A 21,046-nucleotide genomic window follows, 5' to 3' on the forward strand; every position below is an offset into this window, starting at 1 on the left:
TTAGAGATATAAGGAATTATTCATACGAAAATTTTACCCAGGTACGAGGTTGAAAAGCAGGTGCCCCCGAGAATCTCGCGTGAAGTTGTCTGCATAGTTTTGGATCATGGCGGCGATGAATCCACAACTGAGAATTTAGCTCGATTAAAACGTCTCTCTCTGCCTCTCTAGTCGCTGATTCATTCAAGCAAGATGTTTATTTATCTCAGCAAAAAGGTATCTATCCGTTTTACTTATTTTAGGACAGCCCCATTGCCAATTTTGAAAAGAAACGAGTGGTTGTTAAGGAAGCTTCTCGATTTTGACATATTGACAAGATGCCTCATACCACCAGCAAAAAATCAATGGCATAATCAATTCCACTATTTCACCCCTTACTTGGCTTCAAAACCATCAAAAGCACAAGCGAAGCCTATTTTGCCTACACCAATCATTACATGAATCTTACTAGCCAAGAAACATTGTACTGTGGAACAAGCGGTAATTGACTACAATTCCATCCGGACGCTAGCAGACCAGTATAAGCTCTAAGCTTCTGTTCTGTCGGCCACGAGATGTGCACACACCGCTGAGTCAGAGTAGTACTAGTAGACGAAGGTGTACAGAGTTCCTAGTTTAAAATTATGGCTCATATAATTTCTATATTTGATTTTCTAGATTGCCATTCCAAACAACACCAAGCTGCGTAGCTTGTCTTGGAATAGGGAACAAGGTTACATTGCCTGTGGTGGTGAGGATGGTCTCCTGAAGGTCTTGAAGTTGGAGACGCAGCCAGGGAAGGATGCAAAGGTCAAGGGACTGGCTGCGCCCAGTAATCTCTCTATGAACCAAACACTTGAAGGCCATAGTGGTAAGTAATCACCCTAGGCCGGAGAATTCACGTTGTCACTTGTCATGATTTAGCTGACTTAGGCTTGAAAACAACCAAACACTTGAAGGCCATAGTACTAGTAGTAGGTAATCGCCTCAGGCCGGAATTATGTAAGATTCACTGTGTCACTAGTCATGTGTCACTTGTCACGATTTTAAACTGACTTGGGCTTGAAAACATGATGTCAGGGTGAAAAGTGACATCGTGAATCCCATGAATCACTCTTTGCGAAATGACTTGTTAGTTCTTTATGTTACGCATGAAAAAAGCAGTTGCTTGGTCACCAAATCCCCCCCCAAACGTTCCGTTAAAACAAATCCTGCCTTAAACCCTGATATTTTGTGATCTTTTAATGATCAATTACAATGAGTTTGAAGACAAACGATGCCTGTTCGTCAGTCATTGAAATCAGAATAGCAAGTTTCAGCAATTCAAGACAAGTTCTATGTTGAGCCAAAACGGAGCATTATCAATTTTTTTTGATATCTTTTGATTTCCAGGTGCGGTACAAGTCGTAACATGGAATGAACACTACCAGAAGTTGACGACGAGCGATCAGTTCGGTCTGATCATCGTGTGGATGCTCTATAAGGGCTCCTGGTATGAAGAGATGATCAACAACAGGAACAAGTCCGTAGTCAGGAGTATGAGATGGAACGCTGAGGGGCAGAAAATATGCATTGTTTATGAAGATGGTGGGTATATGTTTCTTCAGAGGACTTGAGGAGCCTCATAGTCTCCAGGTTAACATTGCTGGCTCCATGCAATATTGCCCAGGTTTGAACCATTATTTATTGTATTTCTGGATAAACCAGCGTGACTGGCGAGGAAATAAAAATTCCTGGCTTTTTATGACAAGTTTGAAGCTCGGTATGAGATAAATTAATGAGATTCTGTTGGACGGCACTATAAGCTGTGGTTCCTTGTTACTGAGTGTCTATGCCAAAGCAAGCAAAAGACATCACCAAGTGAGAAACATGAGTTGTCTATTTCAGGTGCCGTGATTGTTGGATCAGTTGATGGAAACAGGATCTGGGGTAAAGAGTTGAAGGGCCTCCAATTGGCTCATGTCATGGTAAGTCCACTTGGTTCAACACCTGTATTCAAAAGATGCAGCATTTTGATAAATTTTAGTTGTGTTATCCCTTGCTGCAGAAGGTGTTTTTCAGCCTGCGTTATGGTGCTTGCTTTTACTTGTATGGACAAGTTTTATTCAAAAGTGTTTTTGTTTTATGGTTGGTAACAATAACAATGAATTGTTGAAGCGCACTTGAGCGACCTTACATCATATAGAGACAAAAAGGGCTGCTATTGCGGGGTCATACTAATCAGCGTCCACCAGGTTTGAAAGCATATGAAGTCCTCAAAATAAAATCTAATGGTCATAAATGAAATAAGCAGGACATCTTCCACATTTCCTGATCGTTTCATGACTGATGTGTGCTAGAGAAGCGAGTTGTTGTCTAAAATGTACCAGCGTCCACCACCAAGTCGGTGGCCATGTTGGATTTGACTTGGAGGAAATGATAGGGCTTCCCAATACCACACGAGCCTTGTGATTTTAGACAGTATTTTCCTTGTCTTACACCCAAATATCATGAAATTTTCAGGAAATGTCTTTTATGGTGTACTTATTTCATTTATGGCTACTATATTTTATTTTGATGACTTTATACCTGACTTTAAACCTGGCGGACACTGGTGGACGCTGTTTAGTATGACCAGCTATTGGGTTCTGGTTGGATAATGGTCCGTCAAATTGTTTAGATTCAATGATTTCTCTCCTTCACAGTGGTCACCTGACGGCAAGATCCTCCTGTTCGGTATGGTGAACGGTGAGACACAGATCTACGACAATGGTGGAAACTTTATTGTAAGTTTGTTGTGTTACGGTTCAAGACTTTTTATTTCGGGCAGTTATTGAAATGTCACTTTGACCACTGTTTGGCAAATTGTATACATGTACGGTCAATTTAAAGCATTCAGGTCTCCTATCTTCAAACCACAACCAAAGTGCACTGAGACCTCGTTTGGGGACAGAAGCTTTTCTGCAAGTGGGGCCTTTCTTTGGAACCAGCTGTCGGCCCATATCAGGATGGCAGATAATATCATTTCGTTTAAGAGGTTGCTAAAGACATGGCTATTTGAGTCTTGAGAGACATTTTGAGGGGTTGGCGCTTTGAACACGTTTACACAGTGGAAAGACACCCTATCTAAATCTGTGTTTATGTCATGTTATGTTACATGTATTTCAAATTCTCTCATCTCTTTTCTAGTCCAAGGTTCAGGTGTACTGCTTGACCAACGTGACCGGTGCGGTTCATATCGCCGGCCTCGAATGGTATAACGGAGAGTATGGCTACGTGGAACCCAACGCGCCGTGTTTGGCGCTGTGTTACGACAGTGGGCGATGCCAGATCATGAGGAACGAGACTGACGAAAGTAAGTCATCAAAGTACGGTAGAACCTCTCTATTAACCGCGGGAGCGTCTGTACGCGTAAAAAACCTGTGACTCACTGGCGGAGAGCGTCCATACAAGAAGATTTCTGTACATTATTCCACGTGCAGCTACTGTACAATTGATTCGCTGAATGTCTGCAGTGTTTCTGTCTGCGTATAGATGGCAGGGGTGATGTTTTGGCACAAAAAGTATCCCGCCCTCAAGTGGTTAAGGACACCCATGGGACTGACAAGTGCTGTCCTTGATACATAGGTGTCCTGATTAGAGAGGTCAAAATGAATGGAAACAACCAATTTGGGACCGAAACGAGTGTCCTTAATAGAGAGGTTGTCCTTAATAGAGAGGTGTTCGCTGAGGGAGGTTCCACTGTACTGCCCAGTTTTTGTGTGTCGGTTTTGTAAAATTTTTAATTGGTTGGTCAATTTAATCATTTGTTTTAATTTTGGCGATTATAAAATTCCTTTCCTCTTTCCAATCAACATTTAAAATTTTGTAAATCATCATATCAATAAACTCTGCAAAATATTTGGCCCGTGAAAATTCGAGGGTTACCTTAGTCACTATTTTCTCTTTCAGATCCAATCTTGATTGATACCGGGATGCAGGTGGTACGCATCGGCTGGAATCACAACGGGTCCGTCTTAGCCGTAGCAGGATCGCAGAAAGCGTCGAGCCAAGATCGCGACATCAACGTGGTTCAATTCTACACGCCATTCGGGGAACACCTACGCACCCTGAAGGTTCCCGGCAAGCAGATGTACTCGTGTTCGTGGGAGGGAGGATCACTCAGGATAGCACTGGCCGTGGATTCCTTCATCTACTTTGCGAACATCAGGCCAGATTATAAGGTATGGAAAACTATTGTTGAAGTTGAAAATGTTCACTGTTTGTCAAGTAGATCCCCTTCTTGGGAGACCCTTGGAGATTTCTAGGTGTAGACTTGCTAATTTGGTAAACGTTTGAATTGGAACAGTGTCTTTGATTTATGGCCATTTTTTGCGGTTTTGTAAAATTGCTACTTAAGCATATTTCTAATTTAGCATTTTGACAACCACGCAACAGTGTTTTCTAATAGATTTGCTTTTTTGCTTCATTTTCGCGATTATCTGTAAACGCGAAAAAAGGCATGCAAATATTTCTGGGTTAACAGTAATGCTGGGTTCGGGAATAAAACGTGAGAAACAGCGCAACCTGATGCTAATTGGCTAAAATTGATATAAGATGCAACTCTAAGGCCACCCACTGGTGGTGTGGCAATGTCAGGGGGTGATGTTCAAGTGCATTTGTTACAAAATGACGTCATCACCTACGAAGGGGGGAGGTTGTCGAAAGTTGCTAATAGAAAACTCGCCTAGGGGTGGTTGCAAATCAAGTTGCTAGTGACGTAATGAAGCACATTATCAACTGTTAGCTGTATTGTTAGATATCAGATGGCACATCACTTCACGTCAGTCGTCATGCTAGTCAGGTATCGTGAAGTGGAGATGGCATTGTAAAGTGAACACAGCCGCGGATGGGACCAGGTTTCTGATATGGGAAGAACAGTTCTGAAAAATGTGTGTTGAGTTTTTCTTGGTTCAAATGTATTGTTCCTGTGAAGACATTGTTAGAGATTTACGCAAATGTACCATGGAACCTCCCTTAGTGGACACCTCTGTTACCAGACACCCTCCCTATTACGGACAGTGGTTTTGGTCACTTACGGGTCATTGCTGCACAACTGGACCTCTGTAATCAAGACACCTCCCGAGTACGGACAGCATTTGTCAGTCCTAACGGCATATTGAGAGGTTCTACTGTACATCTGTAAGTGTACACAAAATGTTGGTAGAATGTTTGTGCACATTTTCTGATGCATGCCTTAACTGCCGTTTATTCAGGAACTCTGTAACTGTGCATGAATGTCAACCTTAACAGTAACTCGCTCCTGACATTCTTTAGGTTTGTGCGCTGTCATTGGCTTGATTAAAAACGTGTTGGTATTTGATTATGAAGATTTTTGATGTGTTTTATTTCAGTGGGGTTTCTGTTCAAACACTGTGGTGTATGCCTTCACTAAACCGGACCGGCAGGAATACTGTGTGATCTTTTGGGACACCAAAAATAATGAGGTGAGTTATGCATTTATAAAGAGTGTTCTCGATTTCTGCAGTAATTTTAAAACTCAAATAAAGCTTTTACAATTGCCTCCGACATACACTTAGATTTAAGCCAAAAATACATGCTGTGAAGTTTTGATATCATTACACAATCAGAAATTTTCAAATTCGAGTTAAATTTTCTTATTTTAGAACATTGGCCTGTATATTCAGCACAAAATCCAAGGCAGCCAAAATTACAACTGAAAATTTCGTTAAGCTTTTAAGCGTAAAGTTTAATAAATATGTCCTCCCTTCCTTCCAGAAATATGTGAAATATGTGAAGAATCTTCTCTCGATTGCTGCGTGTGGCGATTACTGTTGCTTGTCGACCAAGGCAGACGATGCGACTGGTCAGGTAAACATGTCTTAACATGCTTTAAAGTTTGTATGCTCACATTCCATCCTTGTGTACTGTACCGATCTGTAGCCCCAGTTATATGGCACGGCTTGACCCGCTGGTCATAGAGGAGTTCCTTTCTGGCCTAATGATTGGCACGTTATCTCCTGGGCTGGAAGTGGAAGTTAAGAAAAGTTGAGTGGTCATCTGTTGGACAGGCGACTGGCACTTACATCAGTCAGCTTCCCGGCCGATCTTGGTCGTTGTGCGTCAGTCCATAGGAGGATACTTTAAGGATTGACGCACATCGCCGGTAAGTCGGCATGACCAGCTTCATGCAGAGTTTTTGATATGCAGTCTCTTTACCCAAGAAATTTTCTCCATGGAATTTTCTGTAAAAGAGTCTGAAAAGATTGATTTTTCATTGATAACAGTAGGTGGCTTGGGATTTCAAAAGGGCTGCGAGTGTAATTTAAGAGGGGTGCTCCTTACACTGTCTGACACAGACTTTCAAAATATTGCCTCTTTGGCGTAGTTATAGATCAACATTTTGAAGACACTGTAACAGAAGTTTCCTTCTCCGGCCGCAAAAACGCGAAAATTATGAAAATTTCTTGGTTTACAATATAGTTGATAACAGAACAAGATGAATTTTCCAGCTGAATTGAATAGATTTTCGTTTCCAGTTCGTGCTTGTCCTGTGCAACTCGATGGGCACACCACTTGATTCCAAGTACATTGAGCTCGACCCAGTCTACCTGACCATGACCAAGACCCACATCGTTGCCTCATCAAAAGAAGCCTTCTACACATGGCAGTTCAAGAATCCCAAGAAGTTGGCTGCGATGGAGATCTCGGGCAAGAGGAAGGCAGGACAGGAAAGGTGGGTACTCTTTGACTACCCCTGGCTTCTTCTTCTGCATTCAACCAACCTCCCTAACCTATAACTTCAGCCCAACGGCGGAGATGAAGTGACTTTTCATTTCGAGGTCCTGCTGTGTTCCCCACAGTTTGTCCTCGACTTTGGTGTCTGCGGGCCAGAATCTCTGTCATAAATCCTGGTGCAAGGGACAGTCTTGTAGGATGTCTACTGGTGTCTGTCTGCTGTCTGGCATTGGCTTTCGGCTGTGTCCCTTATGCCTATTCGTGGCCTCCTAAATTGCATGTGATCTAATTGCACGTGATCTGATTGCACGCGATCTAATTTCACGTAATCTCATTGCACGCGATGTAATTGCGCATGATCTCATTGCACGTGATCTAATTACAGGTTCAGACAACAAAAATCGTTTGTTTGCAGGATCCTAACTGATCTCTGTTGCGAACAACCCCGACTTAGTAGTTTAATGGTCTGATGTTCTTGTTTTAGGTTGCACCACATCGATGACAATCCGACTGGTGGCGGCGCCGAGCAGGCCGACTTTGGAAAAGCTCTACAGCCGACCCAGGATCCCATCTGCTGTATCACAGCATCAGATAAAGTCCTAGTTGTGGTAAGTCTACTTGCAGAGCTTTTATACTCCTATAACCAGCTGATGGGGCCCGACATGCTGACATGCAGACCCAGCGATCTGCAATGCCCAACTAGGGGCACCATGATGCAGACCACCACAAAAATAATTCCAAAATTACTTCTTCTGATTTTTCTGTCGTCACATATGCATGGCAAGTGAGTCTAAGCAAATCTGTTTCAAAGCAAATCTGTCTCATTCTCAAAAACTCCCCATTAGGATAAATTAAAAGTCGTTGTGCTATTCTCTACTTGACTATTGTCTACATCAGTGACTTTAATACTTTGCCACCAAGCCAGGTAAAGGAGATGTTTTACCCAAGTCAGATCCTTCACCTAAATTTGCCGCTTTTTATGGGGAAAAACATGCCAAAACTCAGCTCGGCAAATGTAAAGCATGGCTGTTTCCTCTTAAATGATTGGGCTGTTTAAGTGTCAATCCCTCACTCAAACTGGGCAGTATACTCAAAAGAATCAAGAAGTTGATAAGCCTTTCTGGTGGGCGGTTGAAATGCATTTGCATTTTTGTGGTGATCACAGTACTACAGGAAAAGCCTTGAATGATGTTGTTGTGTGTCCCAACGTCTCCATACTTTCTCATTTTGAGTCTCCGTGTATCATTTTCAGGGTCGTGAGTCTGGTACAGTCAATCGCTATGCTATGCCTCTGTTAGCTCTGTCTCACAAGCATGTCCTCAACTGCCGTCCTCATCAACTTGCTCTCAACTGCACATCCAAGTAAGTAAATATACAGTAGAACCTCTCTATTAAGGACACCTTCGGGATTAGCAAGTGTTGTCCTTACTAGAGAGGAGTCCTGATTAGAGAGGTCAAATTGAATAGAAACTACCAATTTGGGACCAAAACTAGTGTCCTTAATAGAGAGGTTGTCCTTAATAGAGAGGTGTCCGCTAAGGGAGGTTCCACTGTTATGGGAACAATGAAGAATCTGCATTTTTTTAATAGAGTGCTAGGCTCATATTCAAGATGACGTAGGCTTCCTGCTTTCTGTCCTCATGTTCTTGAGTACAGACGTAACTTGACAATTCATTGCCTCCCACCCCCTAAAAGGTCATAAGCCTTGCTTTGACTCAAATAAGAGGTGCTGAAGATGAGTTTTGAACTTTCAGGCCTTGATCAGTGATCAGTTATAAGCTACAAGTATTCGCGGATGGTCCGAAATCTCAATTCATTTACCGTTCTCCACCATTCTGAATCTATTATATACACAAAAATGTCCATTCTGTTTAACTTACATTATTATATAAGATAAACACATTAAACTTGAGTGACATTCCGTAATGTTGCATTTTGGAGAAACAAAAAAGTTTTATTTCTAAAATAAACGAATAAGCTTTGATAGATCAAACGTCATCTTCAACGTTTTTCTAGCCGTCTCGCCACCATCGACATTGCCGGCGTTCTGACGTTCTTCGACCTCGAGGCTCGCGTGACCGATGCGAGCGGCATGGAAGTGATCGGTCAACACCTGACCAATTTTGAGAGGAAGGATGTGTGGGACATGCGGTGGGCGGAGGATAATCCAGAGTTGTTCGCGATGATGGAGAAGACCAGGATGTACATCTTCCGAGGGCTGGACCCAGAGGTAGGACCAGTCTGTAGTCGTTGAGATGTTTTTTATCGAGTTCTGCTAGATAATGTGTGAATCTCTCAGACATGTTGATTGTAAAAATGAAAATGTTAATTTAAGACCTGAGCGTCAACTGGGACATTATTAGCTTTATAACAATATCAGGCTATTCTAATGTGAGTAGGAGGAAACTGGAGAGTCAGAGGAAACCGGAGACTCGGGGGAAACCTACGCTGTCATGGAGAGAGTTGCACAATCTATCATATGAGTGTGTTGTGACTGACCAGGAATCGAAACCCGGTACCTCAGGTGACAGACGCTGATGTCTCCCTTGTGCCAATCTGACAGCCAAGATTCTGCTCAGGGAAATGTGTCCTTTGGTTCTCTTTGGGAAAATAAATTCATTGGTTCTTTTGAGGAAATGTACCCAACCTTGGTTCAAATTATGTGCCTGGGCCATGATGCCTTTATTTGATGATGATGATGATGATGTACTGGATTTGTTTATATCACACTGGTCGTCTGCTTCATTCCAGGAGCCCATCTTGAGCAGCGGATACATCTGCCAGTTTAACGACCTGCAGATCAAATCTGTCTTGCTGGATGAACTCATGAAAGATCCTGAGAACCCCAACAAGGAATACCTCATGGAAATGGAAATCAAGGTGGGTGTTTTTCAGAGATTTTTCAAAAGGGCCGCTACAGTGGTTCGCCTTGTTTGGAACGCGGTGGTACAACGGTTGAGCGTCGGCCTTGTGATTGGGAGGTCCCTGGTTCGATACCAGGCCAGTACCACTTTGTAACTCTCGCTGGCGTGAAATGTCCTTAAATGCGCTAGATTGTGGCTGCCCTCGGTTCTCAAGAAAGGTTTCTGGATAAGCTGGGCAATAGTGTTAGTGATTTTTAAGCACTTTGAGACAGTAGATAATTACGGTGAAAAGCACTTTATAAGAAACTCACTGTTATTATTATCAAATCAAATCCATGTTCTGTGCTTTTCTGACAGATTTCAGTTTTTCATTTCACTTTTGTTTGTAGTTTTCCCGATTCTTATCATTGAGCTATTGCCATTTAAACAAAGACAAAAAGGGCTTAGAATTTACAAAATTTTGCCAATTTTCAACTCCCGATATAAACTTGGTCAATCCCGGTGTCCCGAAAAAAAGGGTATAAAAAATTTAATTTTCCCGATTTTCAGCTCCCAATATAAACTTGGTCAATCCCGGTGTCCTGAAAAAAGGGCATAAAAAAATCAATTTTCCCGATTTTCAACTCCCAATATGTGCAATGAGTGCAATATACATTATTCCATCGGTTCATCAAGAAATGCGACCTGGGTTCTCCCTGGGATCAAAACCGGGCCCTATTGCATTGTAACCAGCAATATTAACCTCTCCTAGGCTATTAGGCTCCTACTATTATCGTGTGATCTTTTTCAGTCTTTGAGAGACAGTCGCGATCTCTTGGATAAAGTCGGCATCAATGACGCACAGCAGTTCATTGAAGACAATCCTCATCCAAGACTGTGGTAGGTGATTTTTACCCTGATTTTCAGTTGTGGTACAAATATATATCTTGGTACAAATTTTTTTTATGTACGTATCAGTACCCTCAACATTTTCAAGGCTACGTAAAACATGCAAAGACCCAGCGTCACCCAACTCATCGCCATCATCTGTCAAATGCGCAGTAGTTGGCAACATGCTTCCTTCAGCAAACCCTATCCTAGGCCAGTTCCTCAATTTGACTTGGTGTCAGCAGTCTCTCTCCAACACCTAGCAGTGACTGGGTGTAAGTCAGGAAGGACTTTGCTTCCTTCAGCTAACCAGATCCTGGGCCTGGTCCTGAATTTGGTTATGTGTCGTCAGTCTTTCTCCATCTCATAGCAGTGACTCGGTGTGGAAAGATATGACATCCACTGGCAGCCAGGGCGTCTCCTGCCAAGCTTCGGCTGATATTTCCGGCATTAGCATCATATGCCCCAGCCAACAAATATATTTCGAAATGGGATTCCTGTCCCGTGTGCTCTAAGCCCTTCCAATTTTTCTCCCTTTATTTCCAGGCGTCTTTTGGCCGAGTCTGCTCTCGAGTCCCTGAACCTGAAGGTGGCCGATCAGGCGTTTGTCCGATGTAAGGACTACCAGGGAATCGAGTTTGTGAAACGCCTCGGAAATCTGCAGAGCGACACGATGAAACAGGCAGAAGTGGCGGCTTATTTCAAGCGGTTCGAAGAGGCAGAGAGAATGTACCTTGATATGGATAGGCGGTGAGTTGCAATTTTCAATTTTTTAAAGGGGAAATTAATTTAGTATTCCCACTTTGAATTGCCAAAGTCATAGCTGGGTCTTGTCCCAATACCAGTTACTCTTATCTGAACCAGTGATGAGGACGAGGTCATCACAGGTCTATCATTGTCCGTGTGATTTATTAGTACAGTAGAACCTCTCTATTAAGTGCACCATTGGGACTGAGAGTTGTTGTCCTTTATAGCGAGATGTCCTGATTACCGATGTCTAATTGGTTTAAAATGACCGTTCTTGAACAAAAAACAGAGTTCTTGATGGAAAGGGTGTACTCCTTACAGCAGTGCCAGTGTACCCTGAGAAAGGTTCCTTATTGTGCCTAAATTTCATATTTCTCAACAGCAACAATTAGACAATTATTATAAATAAATTTTAAAAATTCCTTGAAGATTTCTAGTCGGTTGAAACGTTTTTTTTTCTACAAATTCAGAGATCTTGCTGTGTCGCTGAGAAAGAAGTTGGGCGATTGGTTCCGTGTCGTGCAGCTGCTGAAGACGGGGGCTGGCGGGGGTGACGACGTGCAGCTCGAGGAGGCCTGGAACGCTATTGGGGATTATTACGCCGACAGACAGAAATGGTAAGCAGGAGTTGGCTTGATCTCGTTCAGCATCCGCCTTGTGCATGACCGGAACTTCTCGATGACGTCCACTGCCTCCAAACTGGGATTCCTCTCAAGCTTTTTCCTTTGTATTTGCAGGGCATCCCTGCACCATGTTGAGACTGGGCCTTGCTTTTGTCACATCCCCCCGCCCAACCGATTCATATGATTCTGATCAAGTTTGCTGTTGTTTAGCTTTAGAACAGATCTTATAAGCTGTCATGGCAATGATTACCAGGGTCTTTTTGTTTGAATTATGCATTTTCCCAATCCGCATCATTTTTCCCGACCAACTCCTTTATGCTTTGCTGAAGGTGACTTGCATAGCACATCATGTACATGGTCCCATGACGTGCAGGTGACGTGCATAGCACGTGATGCCCTACTAAAATTTAAATTCACTAGCACTTGGTCATACCTTCTCTGAACTTACCAAACACACTCGGTAGTATAATTTTCATCCTAATGATATAGATGGCGAAACTGTTGAACAGTTTCGACTCTGTAGATAAAACTAAGCTCTACTGTTCATTATTTGTATCCACTGTCCACACAAGATGGCGACGGGTTAAGGCGCTGTTTTTTTGTCAACTGTAGTCAAACATGTCATGTTCTTTTGACCTTTGCTACATAGTGTCGTCTTTTTCACATGACAGGCAACAGGCGGTGACATATTACGTCCAGGGTCGTAACCAAGAGAGGCTGGCCGAGTGTTATTATATGTTAGAGGATTACACCGGGTTGGAGAAGATGTGTCAGTCACTGCCAGAGAATCATGCCTTGCTGCCGGTAAGTTAGATCTGTTTGTGGTTTTTAGTAAAGAAAAGTTAGTAAAATTAAATTGTAAGGTAATGAATTGGGAAGACTGATTTACTGAAACAGTAGTGTTTGAATACAGTAGAACCTCCCTTGGCAGACACCTCTCTATTAAAGACACTCTCTCCATAGAGGACACTGGTTTTGGTCCCGAATTGGGTGTTTCCATTCAATTTGACCTTTCTAATCAGGACACCTCTCTTTTAAAGACAGCACTTCCTGAGGGTATCCTTAATTGATAGGTTCTACTGTACATATAAATGATCCCAATGGCGATGTTCTAGTGGTGAAGGCGTCTGCCTTTTGAATGGTAGAGCAAATATTTCTGATGTTGTCCTTGTTTTGTTCCAGGAGATAGCTAAGATGTTTGTGACTGTTGGCATGTGTGAGCAATCTGTGGAAGCTTATACCAAGGTAAATAATATCTATCCCAACTCTGATTGTTTGGATGCCTAAAAAACCTGAACCTGTGTTTTGTGGCGAAACCTCCGTGAAATGGGGTGAAAATGGCCCTGGGGGTAAATTTTCCCCACTTCCCAAAACATTTTTTGAGCCAGAATATGATCACTTTTAGCTTTGTACAATTATTCAGTTGTAAAAGATTTCTCTGTACCCCATGACATGTATGGTTCAAGCTTTAGGGTGGAAAATGTAGACGGTTTCACACCACTTTGGCCAATGTCACCCCACCTTACGGAAACTCTTTTATTACAAGCCAGAAGATGCCATCAAATGGTCAATAATTGTTTCCTTGTTTATTTCTAATCTGAAGTCTAAGAATTCAATTGCGGTCTTGACCAAGATATACATTAATGTACCCATCAGCAATGTCTGAACTAAACCTCTGTCAATTTCTTCTCTTCAGAGCTCCCAAATCAAGATGGCCATCGACTGCTGCGTCCAGTTGAACCAGTGGAACACTGCCATTGACCTCGCCAAGACGCACAACGTCAAGGAAATCGATGTCCTCCTGGCGAAATACGCGCAGCATCTCCTCGAGAAGAATAAAACTCTCAATGCTATTGAGCTCTACCGGAAGGCTAGCCACTTCTTGGATGCAGCGAAACTGCTATTCAAGGTTTGTTCGTTTGAAGTTGTATTAATTAGATACAGTGTCGTCGTATTCGATGACCACTCTCGCTTTGGCGTACTAGCTGTGCGGTCATTTTTCCGTCTGACAACATCACGCCAGGGGGCTTGCATGAACTACAAATTCAGCGATTTTCGCAGTGATATTTTTTAGTGTGTTGTTTATTATTATTACGATATCAAATTACAAAACGTTAAAATTGTCCGTTCATCTTTAAAAAAATTAAGAAATTTTCCAAAAGCATTTGCAGTGGAACCTCCCTTAGTGGACACCTCTTTACTAAGGACATATTCTCTATCAAGAACACTAGATTTGGTCCCAAAGTGGTAATTTTTATTGATTTTGACCTCTGTTATCATGATCCTTCTCAATTAAGGAGAGCATTTGTCAGTTCCGAGGGTGTTCTTAATAGAGAGGTTCTACTGTAACAATATAATTTCAGATTGCTGAGGAGGAATCTAAGAAGAACTCGCGAGCCATGCGTATGAAGAAACTCTACGTCCTTGCCGCTCTGCTCATCGAACAGTACCATGAACAGATGAAGATGACCTCCAGGTCAAAGGTCAAGGGCAAGAGAGCAGGTATGGAAGCTTTGATTCCCTCAAAACTTTCAAGTCCCTCCTTAAGGCTCACCTATAACAACAGCTTACAATCGTATAACTAAATGTTAGCATTGAGTTGTTCTGTCTGTGTGTCAATTACCAACCCCTTCTTTGTGTGACACAACACTTGTATATACTGTGTTGACACTATTCAGCCGGTTGGGGGTGCCTGAACGAAAGGCCCATATCTCATGTGGAATAGGTCTTTCAGGCCCAAAGCAGCTGAATAGGGTTGACACAGGGACTATGGGTCATTTAAACACTTGACAATGCACAGGGTAGACTGTGTGAAATGTCATGACCAAAAAGCTATTAAAGAACCAAAGAACCTTTAGGGTATTGGTAAACCTTACTCAAAATGCCATTCAAGGATCTTAACAGAGACAGGCGTGATATTTCTTCTGGAAGTTTTATATTTGTCGTGAATGAAAGACTATTAGGAGAACTGAGGGAATTAAATTAGATTAAAATTCAAGGGTCTTAACAGAGAGAGACATCGATTATTTCTTTTGGAAGTTTTGTATTCATTCGTACCTCCTGTTTTTCCCTCACCAGGTATTGAAGCAACGTCTGCTCTAGCCGGTCTACTGGAGGAAGACGCCGCCAATATAACCGACAGTAAAGTCGTAGATAACGCGTGGCGCGGCGCCGAGGCGTATCACTGGTACATCTTGGCGCAGAGGCAGCTGTACGATGGTTATGTGGACGCGGCAATGAGGACAGCTATGCTGTTGCGAGACTATGAGGATATTGTCAACCCAGAGGCCGTCTATTCACTGTTAGGTAATTACATTTTTATCTGGTATTTTGTCAAGTTATATTTGTGATATCTGGTCAAACAGTTTTCATTACTGCCAGGACACATTAGCTCAGGAGAAGACATTTCACCTCACACCCTACTCTTTTACACCACCTAGGGCATATTGAGTCTAGAAATCTTTCCTGGGTGATTTTAGAAAGTTAACAGTCCTCATTCTGTAGTGTTTGCTCTGCACTTGGAGGTGTGATTCTCCAGGGAGTAATCATCCACCTCAAAGGCGGGATGGGGTGTTTATGTGCCACTGTGGTTAGGTGCCAATTAGGTTTTATTGTTCTAGTGACTCCGCAGACTGTGGTGAAGTCTTGTTTCTCACTAGGTGGGGCCTTTAGACACCAGATCAAGGAACATCACTCACTTTGAATTCCTCGAATTCTATGCGAACTCAGATATTGACCAGATTTGGTGTCTGAAGGGGGTCAGCTAGCTCGAGGCTCTGGAGGGGAAACTAAAGGATTCTTTTCTACTGAATCCAACTTGCTGTTGCTACACTCCCTTAGGTCGGCAGAGAGCAATCTCGGACATGCTGTTTATAGAGTCAAAACCATCACTATATTCTGTTATTACATTTACCTTACCAACAATTCTGGATTTTACAATAAACTACATGAATGACTTGTTATTTCAGCGCTGGCCAGCTGCGCAAACCGAGCATTTGGCTCGGCGTCCAAGGCTTTCATCAAACTCGAATCTCTAGAAAACATGGCCGAAGAACAACGTGAGCAGTATGAGGAACTGGCATTGGAAATATTCACAAAGTGAGTAGAGATAACGATACTGGCATGTAGAAGTACACATACAGCAACGGTCAAAATTAACATCTCTGAATTTGCGTACGTTTTATAAGCAATTTACGAGTAACTTAAACCAGTTGTGTATTGGGAGCAGTATTCAACTGACCTATCGTCCTGTACATCCTTATGAGCACAGAGCTTAAAGGGTAACTCGTGTCAAATTTCACCATATAATGTTTTAGCTGTTTTTGACAAATGACTACGTCACTTTCTCATAAATCGGTAAGGTTTTCAAATCGAAATGCATATTAACTAGAAATTGATGGTTTTAATCCCCCTGGACGGTTCACTTCGATGCCGTTGAAATTGCCTACGCCGACGACGTTTTCGTTGATGATGTCACAACATGAACATTTTCGTGGTCGTGGTGGTTTACATTTGATTAAAACAGCGATTTTATAATAAATCTAATCAAAAATGGAAAATTCGAGCTTTACATTTGTGATCAACAATTAAAAACGGACGTATTTCCGCAAAGTTGTAAATCACATCATAGTATCACTTTAAGGATAGTATTGCACTGCAATCCGATAGGTTTTAGGTTTTATAAATAGAATGTCTGATCAGGTAGGAAGTGCTACTCATAGCAGACCTGCAGTTAAGTGGAGATGGTATACTGAACTTGTAAACTGCTGCTTTAACATGTTAAACCAAAGTGATGTAGGTCCCCGCATGTAGATTACATGAATGCTCCCACAGTGACCTACTTTCACCTGTGCGTAAACTGCGTACAACTTTTGTGCAAATTTCGGACAGTAGGAGCACTGAATGTACGCAAGCAGTGTGTATGCTTCATGGAGCTATCAACCTGAGACCACCAATTTGACCCCCTTCTATTGCCTATAGTCCCGCTTGTTTAATTCTGTAACATTGTTGTCATTTCAGACACAGTCCCAAGGACAGCCGCACTAACAAAGTGGACTGTCCGAGCTGCGAATCACAAATGCCTGACTGGTAAGTTTCAATCACTCATTTTAAAAATCAGTAAATCTTCACGTTTTTCGGAATTTTGGCTGAAGAATACTGTGAAATGTTCAAGACCTGTTTGCTGCTGAAATCCAAAGGAAAATTTCAACGCTTTTTAAAGTTCGCATTTCATGGTGCATTCGCGAAAATAAAATGTTAAAAAAATATTTGTTGGTAGTAAATTGCGCTGACTGATTGACCACTTCATTTCACAACTTGTAAGTTGCTAAAATTGCCATTTGTTGAATTGGGAGCACCCGCCTAATTCTTTTCCATACTATTATTTTATAATTGCTATTGTGAAATAATTCCTTCCTTCACATTTCCAGGTCGACTGTCTGCCCCAACTGTGATACCAAGTTCCCCACCTGCATCGTGACAGGGCGCCCCCTATTGGACTACCAGTTCTGGATGTGTCCCACATGCAAACATCGCGCCTACGAGTCCGAGATCACGAATCGTGTCCATTGTCCTCTGTGTCATTCTCCGGTCGCGAGTTAAGACCTTGTCTGGAATGAGTTGTCTGTCATTCTGTGGTCACGAGTTAAGACCTCTGGAATGAGTTGTCTGTCATTCTGTGGTCGCGAGTTAAGACCTCTGGAATGAGTTGTCTGTCATTCTGTGGTCACGAGTTAAGACCTCTGGAATGAGTTGTCTGTCATTCTGTGGTCGCGAGTTAAGACCTTGTCTGGAATGAGTTGTCTGTCATTCTGTGGTCACGAGTTAAGACCTCTGGAATGACTTGTCTGTCATTCTGTGGTCGCGAGTTAAGACCTTGTCTGGAATGAGTTGTCTGTCATTCTGTGGTCGCGAGTTGAGACATCTGGGTCTCTGTTGATGATATATAAATTGTGTAAAAATCAGTGTTTTCGTATAAAATGTATGAAAAGTTTTCCAGAAGGATAAACATGTCCAAAATCATCCCCTTTTCATGTGCGATTTCAAGGACAGAGCAAGACATCGGTCAACATTATTCTATATTTCGAGATTTTATTTGTGTATGCCGTCCATTTGTGTTGTAACATTTATATATCCATCCATACTTCAAAAGGGATCATCTCAAAATTGATTGAGGCTAAAAATGTATGAATTTTTTCTCTTTCCTTTTTGGCAAAAAACATGGTTGTCCATTACCCAGCCAGTGCCATTTTGTAGCTCTCAACTGGCCTGAAATGTCCTTGTGTGGGCAACATTGTGGCTGCCCTTGGTTCTCCAGAAAGGTTTCTGGATAGGCTGGGTAATAATGTTTGCTATTGTAAAGGGCTTTGGGACAGAAGATAATACAGTGAAAAGCACTATATAAGAACTCACTATTATCACAATCATTATCAACTCAAATATGAAATGTATGGAACTTCTCAGCTTCAGTCCATTTTGATGTGATCCCTAAAATCAAATAATATCTCAGTGAATTTCTGCGAATGTTCTTTGCATTTTAACACAGTGCTTTGTGTATTTGTTTATTGAATTGTAATATCAGAATGCCATTAAAACTATCTGTCCTTTACTAATATCATATCTTTGTGTTTGTTTGTATTTGATAATGAACTGAGTCGCTATGTATCATTGTTTTCATGGCGTCTGATAATGTCAGCAAGGTCCCCTGTCTTCTCACAGAGAGCTTCATAGGAGATTATCCTTGGCCAGAACACTTGGCAGATCCGTCGCAGACACCTGTTGTGGAAGGCCGACAACTTGTTCATTTCATCCTTGGTTGTTCTCCATGACTCCATGAGCTATAGAACTTGGGGAAAATTTAGCTGTACAGATTACTGCGGGCCAGTAGTACGTAGTGTATCGACCTGACATATAACGGCTACGGAAGAGAAAGAGTTGAGAAAGACGACGGACGACTGCAGTTTTTCAAAATTTTCAAAATCAAAAATATTTTGGGACTGCAGTTTTTGGTGATGTTGGTTCATTTTGAGGGAAAAAAAAAAAAAAAATTTTGTACTTAGAAATGTTTTCATCACTCAGTTGAAAATTTTTCAAAAATTTCAAAATCAAAAATATTTTGGGACTGCACTTTTTTGACGACGACGACGACGACGACGACGACGGACTGCAGTTTTTCAAAATGAAAAACATTTTGGGACTGCAGTTTTTGGTGATGTTGGTTCATTTTGAGGAAAAAAAAAAAGACGACGACGACGACGACACAGAGCTATCGATCGTATAGACTCCCCTACGTCTAGAGTCCCCTACGGTGAGCCAAAAAGGGTTGGGATGCTCTCGAAGGTACGTGAGACACCTTGGGAGTATCAGCTATACTACCAGTGGGCTACTAGAGTTGCCATGTAGGGTACTTGGATCTGTCTTCAAGATTACGATGGGATAGAAGCTCTGCAAGATACAGAAGGGTCCGAATGCTCTCTAAGGTATGTGAGATACCTTGGGGATATCAGCTATACTACCATTTGGCTACTACAGTTACCATGTAGGAGACTTGTATTCAAGATTACAATGATATAGAAGCTCTGCAAGATACAGAAGGGTCCGAATGCTCTCCAAGGTATGTGAGACACTTTGGGGATATCAGCTATACTACCAGTGGGCTAATAGAGTTACCATGAAGGGTACTTGGATCTGTCTTCAAGATTACAATGAGATAGTACTAATACAAGTCCAAGTATCCTACATGGCAACTCTAGTATGCTGTCCCAAGTAGATTGATTACACACAGTACATGCCCCAAAATGTTGTCCAATTGTCTATTTTATGGTAAAGTCCTTAATTCACTACGGTAAATTGATAGGTAAACCATCAATATGGTGAAATCCGTCTTTACTGTCTTTTCCACTTTTACCATCTTTTCCACTTTTACCGTCTTCTCTGCTCTTACCTTAACAAGGGGTTTGTAGATGGACCAGATATGAAGCATGATAAAGTCAACTACGGACGCAACATTTCAACTCGGATACTCTTGATTTATTTAGCCACTGAAAGCTGGTATGTATTACAATAAAACAAAGTCAAGATCACTTCATCTGACAGTCTACCATTGTATTTACATAAAACAGTTCAGGTCTGCAGATACTACTGCTGTGGGCATACTTCAACTCAGTGCTAGTTTCATTAGATACAATAAGATAGTTGCCTTGGCCGCACCAACGTACCTGATGGGGCGAGGCACATTTGGGCTCACGAAATAACGAGGAATATATTGATATTAGTAACTGAAAATCATGGTAATTAAAATTACCATGATTATCCACCGTCCCAGTACCTTAACAAACACCCTGACCTTGACAAGTTGGTGTCATTTATGATCTCTCCAAAATGAGTCATTATGCCTCACAACCTCCAGCACAAGCCACTACTTTTGGTGTGAGCCATATGCCTTGCTACCTTTGGTGGGAGTCATATGCCTTGCTACCTTTGGTGGGAGTCATATGCCTTGCTACCTTTGGTGGGAGTCATATGCCTTGCTACCTTTGGTGGGAGTCATATGCCTCATTAATTTTGGTGTGAGCCATATGCCTCACTCCTACCACAGTAAGGCATGTACATAACTCACTCCAAATACAAGTCGTTGTACCTAATCCCAGTAAGATGCGAGTCACTATGCCTTGCCTCTTCAGATGCGGGTAACTATGCCTTGCCTCTTCAGATGCGGGTAATTTTTCAGGTGCTAAACTTTAACTAGAGTTTGTGATTTACTCTGCAAGTTGCAGAGCAAAAACGACTTGCTTTACAAGGCAAGGGACTCGCACCATCAAGTAGAGGGTACCAAGTGACTCGCACAACCAGGCACAGGGCAGGAACTGACCAATTCTACTAAGCAGAGGGCAGCAAATGAGCGACTCTGCCTAGCACAGGGTAAAACGAGACTCATTATACCAGGTACTTAGACTGCCTAGCATGGGGTAGAAAGTGACTCATTCTACCAGGCACAGGGCAGACGCCACCCATTCTACTCAGCAAAGAGCAACAGGTGAGCCACCAAGCCACAGGGCAAAAGTGACTCATTCTACCAGGTACCGAGTGGCCTACTTTACCAGGTAAGTGATTCAATATCTAGTGATCGGGCACAGGGCAAAAGGTGACCCACTCTTTGAAATGTACTACAGGGCAGAAAGAAAGTGACTCACTTTACCAGGCACAAGTGACTCACTTTGTACCAGGCACAGGGCAAAAAATGACCCACTC

At 42.2% G+C, this 21,046-nt stretch overlaps 1 protein-coding gene across 1 annotated transcript; it reads left to right on the plus strand.

Moving 5' to 3' along the window:
• The first annotated feature begins 96 nt into the window (after window positions 1-96).
• LOC135502868 (WD repeat-containing protein 35-like) lies at window positions 97-18,408 on the plus strand. Its single transcript, XM_064796021.1, has 25 exons — window positions 97-216; window positions 658-850; window positions 1,372-1,566; window positions 1,867-1,946; window positions 2,664-2,744; window positions 3,148-3,313; window positions 3,910-4,181; window positions 5,352-5,444; window positions 5,737-5,829; window positions 6,498-6,694; window positions 7,181-7,304; window positions 7,949-8,058; window positions 8,713-8,926; window positions 9,448-9,576; window positions 10,351-10,439; window positions 10,974-11,177; window positions 11,645-11,791; window positions 12,469-12,601; window positions 12,980-13,042; window positions 13,494-13,706; window positions 14,161-14,299; window positions 14,876-15,103; window positions 15,766-15,895; window positions 16,817-16,885; window positions 17,227-18,408. Exons 1-25 carry the CDS (start codon window positions 193-195, stop codon window positions 17,396-17,398), a joined length of 3,558 nt encoding a protein of 1,185 aa, XP_064652091.1. The 5' UTR covers window positions 97-192; the 3' UTR covers window positions 17,399-18,408.
• Window positions 18,409-21,046: the final 2,638 nt, after the last annotated feature.

This window comes from Lineus longissimus, chromosome 19 (assembly GCF_910592395.1).
Source record: "Lineus longissimus chromosome 19, tnLinLong1.2, whole genome shotgun sequence".
Classification (NCBI taxonomy): Eukaryota; Metazoa; Nemertea; class Pilidiophora; order Heteronemertea; family Lineidae; genus Lineus; species Lineus longissimus.

Bases quoted from the DNA above. Each gene is read 5' to 3' on its own strand.
- LOC135502868 (XM_064796021.1), top strand. From the start codon at position 193: ATGTTTATTTATCTCAGCAAAAAG. The intron at 15,104-15,765 runs GTAATTACATTT...TTGTTATTTCAG, and splicing joins GGCCGTCTATTCACTGTTAG to CGCTGGCCAGCTGCGCAAAC. The intron at 16,886-17,226 runs GTAAGTTTCAAT...TCACATTTCCAG, and splicing joins GAATCACAAATGCCTGACTG to GTCGACTGTCTGCCCCAACT.